Here is a 14,754-nt window from a genome sequence, read left to right as displayed (position 1 = left end):
ACAATGATGTCCAGCTCTCTTCCTGAGAGGTTACATTAATTTAGAACCCAGCAATGTGTATGATTTTTTTCAAATCATTTATTCCAGCTTGCATTATCTGATATTTGTCAACATTGAATTTCATGTATCATACTGTTATCCAATCATCTAACTTGGTTAGGTCCCTTTGAAGTTCCGTGGTCTACTTTAGTTTTGACTAAAACCTAAATAATTTTAGCTGCAAATATTTCCACCTCACTGTTCACCTTCTTTTCCAAATCACTGATCAACACATAAACTCCACCAATTCTAGTACACAACTTGGGAGTACCCCACTGTTAATTTCTTACAGTGTTGAAAGTTGAACATTTATTCCTACATTTATTTTTTGTATTCTTAGTTTATAGTCCATAACTGCTCCCAGACCCCACTTCCCCATGACTACTTAGTTTCCTTATTAGTCTCTGTCTTTCTTTAACAATCTCTCCCATCGGTGGTTGCACAGACTAAATTCAAGGCATAGAAAAGACATCTTTGAACATTCTGAAATGTGGTCTCCGTCTCCAGTGGAAAGTTTGGTGTGTTCAGGAACTCAGTCTTTTGAAATCTTTTTTGCACTAGTGCCTCTTTCTCTCAGGTGCAGCAGGATAGTCTCAAAGAAGGTTTAATTCTCCACTTCCCTCAAATCCCCCATGGGAAATAGTGTTCTGTATGGAACTGATATTAGTTTAGCAAAACTTTGTTTTAAAAAAAAAAAAAAAGGTATTGGTCTGGTGGGACACATTTTTGGCTTTGGGCTCTAGTGTTTATTTTCTATTCTGTTGGCTAATTATTAAACTAAGTGAGTAATGAGGGCTCTGTCATCATGGATGTTTCTTCTCACGCTTTAAAGAGATCTTGGGCAGCCAATTTTAAAAGTTAAGGAAAATATGCCTGCAGCTCTCAGATCACCAAGGTTTGCCAAGAGTCTCTGGTCTTCATGAGCTAAACCATGTGCTTTGGGAAATTGTGTACTCAGCCAAACAGAAAGAACTGCCCCCATGTGCCTCTTGCCCAAAGAATCACAGTGTAGTACCAGACTGGCTATCTAGCCCTTCTCTAGGAGGTGTGCAAATACACACTGTGTCCATTATCACACACCTGCACAACCACACAAGCTCTTTCCTTCCCCAGCACTTACCCCCCCACCCACACCAACAGACATTCTCCTTCCCCAGCACACATTTCATATTGGCAGAAATATACACTTGTCTTCCCAGTGCACACTCATGGACTCCTCAGTTATGCCAGCACCCAGTGCCCTCCACTCATGTGCTGTACACTCAGTCTTGTCTCACCCTCACCCCCAAGAAATCAATCCTTGTACCTCTCCTGCAGTTTCCCTGAGAAATTATGGTGCTTCCTTAGGACACATTTTTCAGCCTGGAAGCAACAAGCATAGCTCTTCCTTTCTTAGCAAGAACAGGAAACGGGTCGGTGTCAAGAACTACTACAAACTGAACAAGGTGAAATGTCTCTGTACAGACCTCATGCCCCCTCCCTCTGGAAGCCAATGCCTGCCTGCCTGCCTGCTGGGAATTGTTATTCTGTCTCCCCATCTCCTCCAGTATATGTATAATACAGCTGCATGATTTCTTGTTGTTTTTGTCTCTTTCTCTCACCTTGTGTCTCTCTCTGTTATGTGTGTCTGTCTGTCTGTCTTTCTCTCATGTATATTGCTTTGATTTGGTGGGGATAGGGGTGGATATCTGATCCAATAACTCTCTCTTCACCGATTCCTTGTTGTAGACTATTGGGGAGAGTCTTATTACAGTGACCTCATCGACTTGCATCTGGGTGGTATGTATAGCAGAACCTCTTACTGAGACTAACCCCGCTGACACCCCTCCCCAACCTTCCCTTCACCTCTTTCTCCCAACCTTGGCTCACAAACAACAAGAAGAAACAAACCTTGCACATAATTGATTGGCTATAGCAGAACCCCTTTTCCAGCTCAAAGAGAGGAGAGCCTGTCGCAGTCCACAAACCATTTATGAGGGTTTTTTCCTCCTCCTTTGGGGTTGTACATTACTGAATTCTGTTTCTAAATTTAATTTTTTAACCCCTAAATCTCAGCCACCTTCCCTGTTGGTGATGAAGCCCATTTTGTTGTCTGGCTTCCCAAAAACATTCTCTCCCTCCACGTTCCACTAGGATAAAGAAGTCAGCATAAAGTGAATGGGGGAAAAAATGGGAATCAAAAGCAAGAAACCACAAACTTTAGGAGCTACCCCCAGCCTGGGGGAATAAATCAACCCAGTGCTCTCAAAAGTCTGCTCCTGACGTTCCCCTTTCTTCTTCCAAAGAAACTAGAGTGTTCTGATGTCCTAAAGCGAGCAAAATGCTCCCAGTAGAGATGTCGGAAACACTTACTGGTGGATAAGGGATACTTCTTCTGTCTTATTTTGTTGTATTGCAGGTTAGGAAATACAACAAATCCAGATCTCTTATTCCCCTGAGACCTGCTCTGCATCATCCAACTGTCAATATGGAAGCTTCCAATTACACCTCTACCCGATATAACGCTGTCCTTGGGAGCCAAAAAATCTTAACGTGTTATAGGTGAAACCACGTTATATCGAATTTGCTTTGATCTGCCGGAGTGCACAGCCCCCCCCCCCCCCCCGGAGCACTGCTTTATCGCGTTATATCCGAATTCATGTTATATCGGGTCGCGTTATATCAGGGTAGAGGTGTATATTAATTCTCTTTTCTGTTATTTAAGACCCTTAAAAACATGTATTAGAGTGATTTACTCTATTTTTATTGGATGTAGGGATTAGAATCATCCCTCCGACACGGCAATTTTCCTTTCTTGCCTGGGTGCCACTGCCTGCCTCCCTTAATAGGTGGCTTTAGTTTAGGATTGTAAATTCTACTTGTCTGTAGTTTGCCCGCCTTGACCATTAAAATCCCTTTCTTTATTTTAGCCCCCATTGGAGCAGTTTCCTCATTTAGTCACTAAATCTATACTTAGTAGATCTATCCCAAGCAACCAGTGCTCTGTAGGTAGAGCCAACACAACTGCTGGCTCACCTTGTCTTCTCTGGCCCTCATTTCTCACTGAGAAGATAAAGTTGTTAAGCCCAAAGTGTAACCTATGGGTAGGGAGAGCATCAGGACCAACTCCCCAGAATGGAAAGGAGTGACTTCCATGTACACACATTCTGGTCCTCATCCAAAGCCTATTGCAGTCAGTGGCAGTCTTTCCATTGACTGCAAGGGGCTTTGGATCAGGCCCTCTAGGAGCAGCTTACTTTTTTTTTTTAAACTGTCATTTCCTCCTTCTGTCTTTCCCCAAGACTGCCACCCTGGCCATCATTGCACCACACAGTAATCTGTCTGTCTGTCCGGCTGCTGGGAATAATTCCAATCCACCCTGATGCACTAGCTTTTTGGACAAAAAATACCCACCTACGTTCAAGTGACAGAATACAGGCATTTTCTTTTAATGGCCCTAGCTTGCTTCCAAATTGTCTGTGGTAATTTTCATGTGGCAGTCCTTCCTTGGAGCCCTGTGCTTTATTTGCTGTATCAGTCTCTCTGGAGTTTCTTATACTGAGACTTTTTAAGAAGGTGTTCAGAAGGAAGGCTCTTTCCAGATATGCCCATAATTTATGCCCTGTATCCTTATGTGCATATACAGTAGGAGCTGTAAAAGGGTTGATGCTGAGTTACAGTTAATAGATCCTTATCCCTGTCTAATGCTATCTCCATGATACCTTCCCTTTCTTATTATCCTAATCAATGTCTCCTTGGAGACAGCAGTCCCCTCAAAATCACTAATGATGGCTAAAAAAAAATAAAATAAAAAGCAGAAGCCTTAATTAATTTAAAGGGACACTGTCATTTAAAAAATGAAATCCTTCCTTGTGCTGCAAATAATCTCAGATTATTAAAACTAAAAAACTAATTTACTTTTCACAATTTATGGTCGTTGACTTTTTGAATTTCTCTTGGTTTGGACAGTCACACTAGACTGAGGATTGTCATTTTCTGTTTATATAGTCAGTTTTACTTTATGTGGTGCTCATACACTAGCACAGTTCTGTTGTGTTTGGCTTTCCAACACTCCAGGGGAATGTTTACATTAAAAAAAAATGTAATTGACTTATTTTTAGAGTTTTAAAATGTCTAGTCATATTAGATGTTGAAAAGGTGTTTTAAAAATACACTTTAGAATTGGGCCAAAAGTACAGTCCCTGGCAGTATCCCTTTAAAAAAAAAGTCAGTACTCCCTACCAGTCACCCACCCTATGTTGCTTTGTAGTTCAGTTTGTTTTCTCTGTGATTTGTTTTACATTTGCTTTTGGGGCTGCCAGAGCACTTAGGCCAGAAATGGATGCACAATACTGAAGTTAATGAAAAAAGCTCATCGCCTTCATTGTTCCAGTTTAATGGTGAATTTAAGCCTCAGTCCTGAAACTGACATGCTTGGGCCAACTGCTGTACCCACATCGAGTGCCACTGAAGTTGTTGGGACTCCATATGGGTGCAGCAGTCTGCCCACACACTGTCTGTTCCCAGATTGGGGCTTTATTCCCCTGCTAAGCACATTATGAACTCCTATTTGGATTAAGGAGTAGCAGTCAGTGTCTGTTCATTGAACCAGTCTCTGAGCGTCAGACCAGACTGCAGAAGCTGCCCTATCCATAGGATGCTGACCAACTAAGATAATCAAAAGTACAAAAATTATTTCTCAAATTGAACTGTCAATCTCTAAACCCTCTTGAATAATTAAGGCCCATTATGAATTTGTGTTTGTATTCTTTGATACCAGGATTGTTGCATTAGTAAGTCATTACAGATTCCACAGCAACTTTCACAAGAATAGCAATGCTAACCTAGACGTCTTGGTTGAATTCCAATTTGTGTAATTACATGTACTGCCCTATATTGCCCCTGTACTTTTATTTAGATGGCGTATTCCTCACTTCCTATTCTAAAATGTTATATATTGGCACTGTTAAACAGATGCTGCATTTCATGCTAGAGATGGCTGCATTTCAGTGCTGGGCAGTCAGTCTTATGTGTATATTCTATTATATCTCAAAAAACAATGTTAAAAGAACATTATTAAGGTTGCAAAGTCAAGCACTTACAAGTTAAGAAATGCCAGAATGAAGATTACCCAGACAACCTTAATTTGTTCCCTGTGCATATGCATTATGATACAGTCTTTAATTACATGATCTCATATGCTTTTTCCCACAGGATCCCTGCCTCATTCAGTGCACGATGGATGGTGCTCACTTAAAGAGCAGCTATTCAATATTTTATTTTTTCCTCAGTGTTCAGTGTGTGGCCCCGGCCGTATTTACTGCACATCATTCAAACTCCATTCTGAAGACATTTCCTCATGGGCTTTCTCTGTGCCACTCATCACTATAGTGTCTGAGTGTCTTCACAAACACTAGTGAATTCATATTCACAGCACTGCTGTGAGAGGAGGTATTCTTATCTTCATTTTACAGATGGGAAGCTGAGGAATTAAAGTCAAAAGTTTCCACTAATTTTGCGTGCCCAGTATGAGAGACCATGGATTTGATTTTTTTTTTTTTTCAGAATACTTTGCATCATATAGCACTTGATATGTTCAAACCACGGCTCTCATTAACATCAGCTGCAGCTGGGAAGGCTCAGCACTTCTGCAAATCAGACCACAGAATCTCAAGTTGGGTACCCAGAAAATGAGGAAGCTAACATGAGTGACCATCTGTGAAAAGTTTGGTTTATCTGACTTTCCCAACATCAGATGGAACTCTGTGGCAGAAGCAAGTATAGAATCCAGTTCTCCAGGGCTGCATTCACCTCTTTAACCATGAGACCATCCTTTTTCTTCTTGCAATCCTTTGACTCATTCACTACACACCTTCCAACTCCTGCAACAAATGAGGCAGGGCCCTATAGACAAAGTCTCCTTTACAATACACCCTGATTCATCCTCAGAGCAGTTCTATCCTGGGCACTGAATGAGGCAGTGTACAAATATGAGATCACGTAATTAAGGAAAAGATTCTTGTAAAGATCAGCCAGCAGGGAAGCATAGAAAAACACTGACTAATATTTGTTTAATTCTGTATATCCTGTTTAAAGCATGCTTCACCAGAACCTTGATTTTTTTTAAATTAAGTTCAAGTTGACAGTGTCCCTTTAAAGACCTGCAAAAAGAGTCTTACAGGGCATGGCTCAAACCAGTTGAAATTGGGATGGTCCCGTGTCATGTAGTTGGCAACCATAAGCCTCCAAGAGGGTGGGAGGGAGGACTTCAGAGGAATGAAAGAAAGAGGCTATCTCCCATGGTTTTTTACTGGCCTAAGTACAAGGGACAAAGGATTTTTTATTGGTCTAAGTCAGATGTGGTTTTGGTTTTAACTCAGACTTCAGTATTTGCCAGATGCTGGAAATGGGCAACAGGGGATGGATCACTTGATGATTACCTGTTCTGTTCATTCCCTCTGGGGCACCTGGCATTGGCCACTGTCAGAAGGCAGGATACTGGGCTAGATGGACCTTTGGTCTGACCCAGTATGGCCGTTCTTGTGTTCTTACTCTGACTGCTAAAAGGAAGTTTTGGTGGGTGGCATAAGAAGTTTAAAAGTATCACTCAATTCCTCCTTCCTGAATTGGTGAGGCCAACTGTCACCACAGCAACGTACAAGACCCTGAGAGTTAGCCTCTGACCTGGCTCTTCTGACCAGCACTGCTGTGTGCTGACTGTCAAACCACTATGGTTAGGCAGCAATGCGCAAATCTAATGCCTTGCTCTAGGCAGCACCTCCTAGAGAACCTGATCCCACTTGGCCTGAGGTGCGTCCATTTGAAATCAATGGGAGTTGTAGGTGCTCAGCACTTCTCAGGGAAACCAGCTCAGCTCTCATCCCGGAGTGCTCATGCAGAGGAGACTTACCGAGGCTGATGGTGGGGTTTAATTTAGGAATCCTGCGGCCACCTTCAGCTTTTCCACTGTACTTTCTTCCTTCCTGCCTGATCATGCCTGGTGCTTCCTTTGCATTTCTGAAACAGCATCTCACAGCAGAGGAAGGAGGAAACCAATCTGGGGTGTTGTCCTGCCAACAATGCATTACCTGGGGCAGTAGATTAGGGTTAAGTTGTTAAACAGAGAGAGAAAAAATACGTGGTCCAGGGACTCAGGGAGTTTTTAGATTAATTGAGCTACAAAAAATCCTCAAGAGCTCTTCTGAGTCGCGTGTAATAGAGAGGAAGATGTATTTTGATAACTCCTAAAATTGTTCCTTTTCCTATAAAAGGATTAAGAGCAGAGGTGTTCTTAGTCCAAGTCCCAGTTTTGATATCTAAGGTATTTCGCGGATATCAGTAACAGAGAACAGTTGGATGCAGATTCTCCTACACCTGAAAGAAAGATTTGGTGAGTGTAATTCCTCCAACGCAGTTTTGTACCTGCCAAGATGAGAGTCAGTTGACGCATACAACTCATTACAGAGCCACCAATGTGCAAACAAATTTAGAGCATTGATTTTTCCAATTCAGTCTAGCCAGGCTCCATCGTGACCAAAGGTCATTGCCATCTGCTGGCTGTTTGGTGGCATATGTGGAACAAAATTGAGGATTCTCAGTCCAGTTCCCAGCACATAGCACACAGACTGGTGCCACAGTTAACACCCTTACTGGTGGTGTCAATGGAGAGACCAAGGAATGGTCATGGAAACCAAATTCCTCTCTCATCCCTAGCCTCCTGTAAGCCAGCATTGAGCCACATTAGCAGGACAATCTGGGGAGGGTCGCGTTGCTGCTTCCCACACTGTACCCATGATGTGGACAGAGGAGTTGGGTCTCCAGACCTGCCAGTCCAGGGCTTTTAACCAGCATGAAATTAACATAATTTTTTTTAAAATGTTTTAAAGAACAGATTTTTTTATGTTCATCAACCTAGTGTACTGGTCATTTTGGCCCTCATGACACGGGCCTGGGAAATAGTTTTAACTCCTTTCTAGCAAGGATTGTGTTTTAGTATAACGAGCTAAAGAGGTGGTAGTTTCCCTCGCTAAGATAGATAAGACCTAGCCGTGCCCAACACTGTTAAGAAAGCCCCAATATATGTGGTGAGGAGAGGTGAAAGGTCCTGGGAGAAGCAGCAAGGCTGAAATGGAGGTGAGGTGCAAGGAGAAGTGACAAGGGCAGGGCAGGATAGATGGGGACCAAGGCTTCATTGCTATTTTGTAAACTGCTTATTTTGTATGGTTAGGCTTTATCTGTGCTTGCCCAGAACCCAATCCCTGCCCAAGCACAAACCGTCGCGTCAGAGCCTTAAATAAAGAACCCCATCTTTTAAAAATTGAGCTTTTGTGGAATTTAAATGTGAAATATGATGGTAAGTGGGCTGTCTAAAAGAATGATCTTGCTAAAGAGAGATGTTTTTCTATTCATCACATTAAATTGTCCCTGATTCTCTTCTTATAAAACAGCTACAGGGCTTTTCTTAAAGGTATCCACCAGAAGGGCGAGTGAATGTGGATGACATGGGAATGTATTTGGGGTCCATAATCATCTGTGTGAAGCTCAGTTCCCTTGCTCCATGAACTAACGTAGATTTAACTTGTTTAACTAAACAATCCCCATTTAAAGATAACATGGTGAAATCTATGTGCAATCACTCACTCCACTACAGGAATCACTAAAAATGAGGAGTCCATACAGATAGGAGGAGAGTGGAGATGTTGTACTGTACAGAATAGGATGGTGTAGCCTACAATGCAGTAAAATGAGCTGTTTGGGGTTGTATAGTACCATAATAGAGCACAGCATCATACAGTGATAAGCACAATACAATACCATGATGATGGGTGCCTTATAAATGTTGTAGTAATAATTCACTGCAGTACAGTATGCTATGCAGCTCAGTGCAAGTCATTCAGTACACTGTATTACTCTGTAGCTTTGCCCCAAATCCTGTAACTGTGTAATACAATGACAACACCTTGTTTATATGTTACAAACAAAAAAGTCTGGAACCCTTTCCAAGTCATTCATTCTGACTGGGAACAGAGGATGTTCTACTGGAGGAAGAAGCATTAGTATAAGCAGTAAAGCCAGAATAATAGAGCACCGCAGGAGAGGATACTCTGTGCGGAGAAGAAGAGGTGCTTCCGGCTGAAGACAGTAGCACGTGGAGAAGTAGAGGCTAGAAAGGGGCGGGGATTATGATGCGGATGCAGTGGGATTAGGTCACAGGGCTTTTGGCAAAGAATTTGGACGCTAGAGAAGCATTGTGGGATCTGGTTTGGAGGTGTTTCTGGTGGTGAGGAGGAGTAGGGGGTCACTGAGAAAAATAAGTCTGTTATGAGGTGGTTACTGCAAAAAGCTGCAAGGGTGAGACATTAGTGGTTCTGGCACTCGACAGGAATTGGGAAAAGCAGTAAAGCTAGACGGTAAGGGGGCTGTGGAAGCAGTGGCGGAGCCAGGGTGCAATGGGGTCTGGCATGTGGGATGCAGGGAGAGACCTGGGAGAATGACCAAGCCAGGGCCTGGGTTGGCAGAGGGAAAGGGTGTTTGTAAGGAGGAGTGAGGCAGGGAATACAACCGGCTCTAACAGTGGAGCAGATATTGGGAGAAGAGGAGGAGGGTTTTATAAATCTCACAAATCACAGTGCAGTGGAAACCGCAAACAGTATCCTTCATGGCAGGAGTAGTATGTGCACCATACGACCACTGGGATTAGTGTGTGCACTAAACAAACACTTTCACCAGTGCTCTACTAGCAGGTAAACACCAGTGTTTTCACAACACTGCCATATTGATGTTTTTGAGAACATATTAAAAGCTCCAGAAAAATATATAAAAATATAAAATAACATGTAATGGTTGTGGTCTACTGTAGAGCATCAAATCAGGAAGGAGGTGGATGAGGCATTTCTAGAACAAATAACAGAAATATCCGGAGCACAAGACCTGCTAGTAATGGGGGACTTGAACTACCTAGCCATCTGTTGGAAACACCACATTTCCAATAAGTTCTTGGAGTGTTTGGGGAATTGTATCTATTTCAGAAAGTGGAGGAAGTAACCAGGGGGACAGCTATTTGAGCAGGGCCGGCTTTAGGCCGATTCAGCCGATTCGGCTGAATTGGGCCCCGCGCCAAGAGGGCCCCGCGCTGCAGCTGTCCACCCCGCCCCCAGCTCACTTCCCCCTCCTCCCTCCCCTGAACGCTCCGCCCCCTCCCCTGCTTCCCGCGAATCAGAGATTCGTGGGAAGTCTGAAAAGAAGCAGGGGCGGGCGGGCAGCACAAGGTAAGCTGGGGTGGTGGGGGCGCGAGAAGTGCTCCGGGGAGGCGCGGCCCGTTCCCGCAGGCCCCAGCGGCTCTGGCCCGGCTTGGCTCCAGCCCGGCCCCCGCGGCTCGGGTCGGCTCCAGCCCGGCGCGGCTCCCGCGGCTCGGGTCTCCCCCCGCCCCCCCCCGCGGTGCGGCTTGGGTCTCCCCCCGGCCCCCCCCGCGGTGCAGCTTGGGTCTCCCCCCGTCCCCCCCCGCGGCGCGGGTCTCCCCCCGTCCTCCCCCTGCAGCGCGGCGCGGCTCAATTCCTGGGGGCGGGGCTTGCAGCAAGCCCCGCCCCCAGGAATCGGGCCCCGCTCTTGCTAAAGCCGGCCCTGTATTTGAGACTTGATTCTGACCAACAGGAAGAAATTGGTAACAAATCTGAAGGTGAAAGGCAATTTGGGTGAAAGTGATTGTGCAGATTTCATGATTCTAAGGAAAGGAAGGAGTGAGAGCAGCAGAATAAGGACAATGGACTTTAAAAAAAAAAAACTGTGACAAACTCAGAGAAATGGTAATTAAGGTTCCATGGGAAAAAAATCTAAGGGAAATAGTTAAGTAGAGCAGGCAGTTTCTTAAGGAGATGGTATTAAAGGTACAACTGCAAATTATCCCAATGTGAAGGAAAGATAGGAACATTATAAATAAGAGGCCAATATGGCTCCATTAGGAGCTTATTAATGACCTGAAAATCAAAAAGGAATACTACAAAAAGTGGAAACATGGATGAGTTGCTAAGGAGGAGTACAAAAGCATAGCACAAGCGTGTAGGAACAAAATCAGAAAGGCTAAGGTACAAAATGAGTTACACCTAGTAAGGGACATAAAAGGCAATAAGAAGAGGTTCTTGAAATACATTAGGAGCAGTAGAAAGATGAAGGAAAGTGTAAGTCCTCTACTTAATGGCAAAGGAGAGCTAATACCTGATGACAGCAAGAAGGCTAAGATGTTTAATGTCTATTTTGCCTCAGTCTTCACTAAAAAGGTTAATGGTGACCAGATACTCAGCACAATTAATATGAACAACAAGGAGGAAGGAACACAAGCTAAAATAGGGGGGAAACAAGTTAAAGAATATTTAGATAAATTTGATCTATTCAAGTCGGCAGGATCTGATGAAATTCATCCTGCGGTACTTAAGGAACTAGTTGAAGCAATTTTGGAACCATTAGCAATTTTCTTTGAGAACTTCTGGAGGATGGGTGAAGTCCCAGAGGAATGGAGATGGGTATACATAATACCTATCTTTAAAAAGGGGAACAAAGAGGTCTCGGGGAATTGTAGACCAGTCAGCCTAACTTCAATACCTGGAAAGATACTGGAATAAATTATGAAACAATCAGTTTGTAAGCACTTAAAGGATAATAGAGTTACAAGGAATAGCCACCATGGATTTGTCAGTTCTGAGTCTGGTACTATTCAATATTTTCATTAAGGACTTGGATAATGGAGTGGAGAATATGTTTATCGAACTTGCAGATGACACCAAACGGAGCGGTTGCAAGCACTTTGGGGGGCAGGATTATAATTCAAAATGACTTTGACAAATTGGAGAATTGGTCAGAAATTAACAAGATGAAATTTAATAAAGACAAGTGCAAAGTACTTAGCATAGGAAGGGAAAATCAAGTGCCCAACTACAAAATGGGTAATAACTGGGTAGGTGATAGCACTGCTAAAAAGGATCTGGGCTTTATACTAATCACAGATTAAACATGAATCAACAATGTGATACAGTTGCAAAAAGGCTAATATTGTTCTGGGGTGTATAACATGAGCATTGTATGTAAGACATGGGAGGTAATTGTCCTGCTTTACTTGGCACTGGTGAGCCTCACCTGGAGTACTGTGTCCAATTTTGGGTGCCACACAATTTAGGAAAGATGTGGACAAATTGGAGAGATTCCAGACGAGAGCAACAAAAACGATAAAAGGTTTATTAAACCTGATCTAAGATGAAAGTTTAAAAAAACTGGCCATGTTTAATCTTGAGAAAAGAAGACTGAAGGATGACCTGATAAGAGTCTTCAAATGTGGTAAGGGCTGTTATAAAGAGATCAGTGGTTAGTTGCTCTCCATGTCCACTGAAGATAGGACAAGAAGCAATGGGCTTAATCTGCAACAAGGGAGACTTAGGTTAGATATAGGCTTCCAATGGAGGTTGTGGAATCCCCGTCATTGGAGATTTTTAAGAACAGGTTGGACAAACACTTGTCATGGATGGTTTAGGTTTACTTGGTCCTGCCTTAGCGCAAGAGGCTGGACTTGATGACTTCTTGAGGTCTCTTCCAGCCCTACATTTTTATGATTTTATATTAAAACAATAGTACGTGTCTGGAGACCAATAAGCTGGGTTCCATGATAGCTGTGACTTCAGATCATGGCACATGCTGGAGTGTAACAGCTAACGGGATAAAAAAGGTAAGTTTTCAACTCAGAAAGGGTTGCATTTTACTCTGTCCTTTGCTATTTGGGGTGTTCAGCGTATAAAGCTATGCGTATTCCACATAGGATTGCTCGTCACCTTTTGAAAACAAAGATTTTGGTTGTACAGAAGTTAGGAGATTGAGTTAAATTTTCCAGAACAATCTTATCTCTGCTCTGGTATGTATGATCACATAACTTGTATGCACTGACATGACATGCTACGTGCTTTTATCTGGTGTAATGGAAAAGAATGCAATTAAACATAACTCTACAGTGCATAATTCACATTATGTACGTTGTCTTACTGGCAGAGCAGTATTAATATTCATTTAATGGGCTAGAGTTCTAGTTGTTAGGGGGACCCAAAGCCTTCATAACTTGATTGTCAGCACACTTTGCTTGGGGAATGGTCGAGGGGATTATAGGTATTAGCAAAGAAGGGCTTAGTTAGGAGCAAGAAAAAAGTTCAACCAGAACTGCAAGAAGAGCTTCCGTGCTGTAGTTAGAGAATAGTTGCAGCAATGTAGTCTTCCCTGTGGAATGTGTTCTGAAGCATTATGCATCAGACACGGGTTTATACCTACTCCTGGTACCTCACTCATTGGTGTTACAGTGATAACTGCATTTACTAGCTTACAGCCATGCTTCCATGGACTACCAATCAGACCACATAACATGCGGGGCCTGCTCAATTCTCGTGTGACAAATAAGAGCCTGTGCCGTCTGCAGCTGCTATTTCTAGAACTACTTGTCGTTCTTAGAATGATTGTGTATTCAAATGTAAGTGACACGTAATCTTTCCAGCATCTGCAACTTTGAACATTTGTAGCAGCACAGTTTGGTGCATGTTTCTGGAAGTTCTGCTTGGACACACTCTGCTCAGTGCTCTTAGACACACAAAAAGTCTTTGTCCCCAAGGAGCTCACAGCCTAAAAAACAGATCAGCCAAGAAAACACTCAGAATATTTTTACAGCAAGAGATGGAAGTGGTGATGATGATATCTTGCTGTGGGTTATAGTTCATGTTCCTCACAGAAGAAGCAGGGTTTCAATGAAGAGATGGGATGTTCAGATGGTGTATACTCAGCACACTACCTTTTACATACATTTCCAGAGTTTTATTTCCAAGCTAAATTTTCTATTAACAAGGCAAATCAGGAATTCCTCAGCCACCAACTGTGAAATATTTAAACAAAGCTGCGGCTGAGTTTTCAGGCCACCACCAAAAAAAATTTAAAAAAAATCTGAAAAATATCTCAGAAGCTTGAAAACTTTGTTTCTCCCAGAAAAAAAACCTTCTGGGCTCAGACCAAGTGTAAGAAATGTCAGTATAAATGGATTTTTTTTTTTAAAGTTCTACGTGAACTGAAAAGAGGGTTTATGAATGGAAGTGACATGAGGCTCGAGCTATAACTATCACATGCCTGACTGTGGAACCTCTCCTAATGTTCTCCCTTCCTACTCCCCGGGCAAAAGATTCGTCCTGTCTGAGAGAGCCGTGCTGCTCAGTCACAAGATTTTGCAAGCTGATGTGCTCCCCCCCCCCCCCCCCCCAATCCAGTGTGTCCTATGTGTGCTGCACTAGTTCTGTGATGGTCCCTTCTAACACCTCTCCCTGTTCACCAATATCGTAGGTCTCTATAGTGAGAGCTGCCTCACTGTCATATATGCTGAGTTATTTTGAATTCTGTGGGTTATGAATTCTCCTCCTCATATAATTGCTGTTGAGTTACTGCCTTTCCCTGACACAGGCATTCCTTCCTTTTTAAGTACGCAGGTGTCTTAAGCCTCCAGTTTTGATATTCAGGCACTTCTTGGAGCGTGTGTTCTCCTGAGATACTGTTAGAAATGTTAATTATTATTGGTGGACATGCTGTTTCTTTAAAAGTGGGTTCAATTTCATGTTGCTGCCCCTCCCCTTCCCCTCCTCCCCAGATGACCGTCTAGCTCAGAGATTCTCAACCTTTTTCTTTCCGAGTCTCCCCCCAATGCCCCAACATGCTGTAAAAACTCCACAGCCC

The 14,754-nt window shown here is 43.1% G+C and overlaps 1 protein-coding gene across 5 annotated transcripts in view; it reads left to right on the top strand.

The window, feature by feature from the left end:
* Positions 1-14,754, top strand: part of MICAL3 (microtubule associated monooxygenase, calponin and LIM domain containing 3) — a 251,990-nt gene that overhangs the window by 225,230 nt on the left and 12,006 nt on the right. Inside the window, exon 39 of one of the 5 annotated variants that reach the window (XM_034781513.1) lies at positions 1,768-1,818. The exons of the other annotated variants lie outside the window; for them this stretch is intronic. Within the exon in view, the coding sequence (XP_034637404.1) occupies positions 1,768-1,818 (51 nt within the window). The remainder of the gene's footprint in view (positions 1-1,767; positions 1,819-14,754) is intronic. 5 annotated transcript variants of the gene reach the window in all.

The sequence above is a fragment of the Trachemys scripta genome, chromosome 1 (genome assembly GCF_013100865.1).
Source record: "Trachemys scripta elegans isolate TJP31775 chromosome 1, CAS_Tse_1.0, whole genome shotgun sequence".
NCBI lineage: Eukaryota > Metazoa > Chordata > Testudines > Emydidae > Trachemys > Trachemys scripta.
Note: the sequence above shows the minus strand (reverse complement) of the source record. Positions and strands in the feature narration are given on the sequence as shown.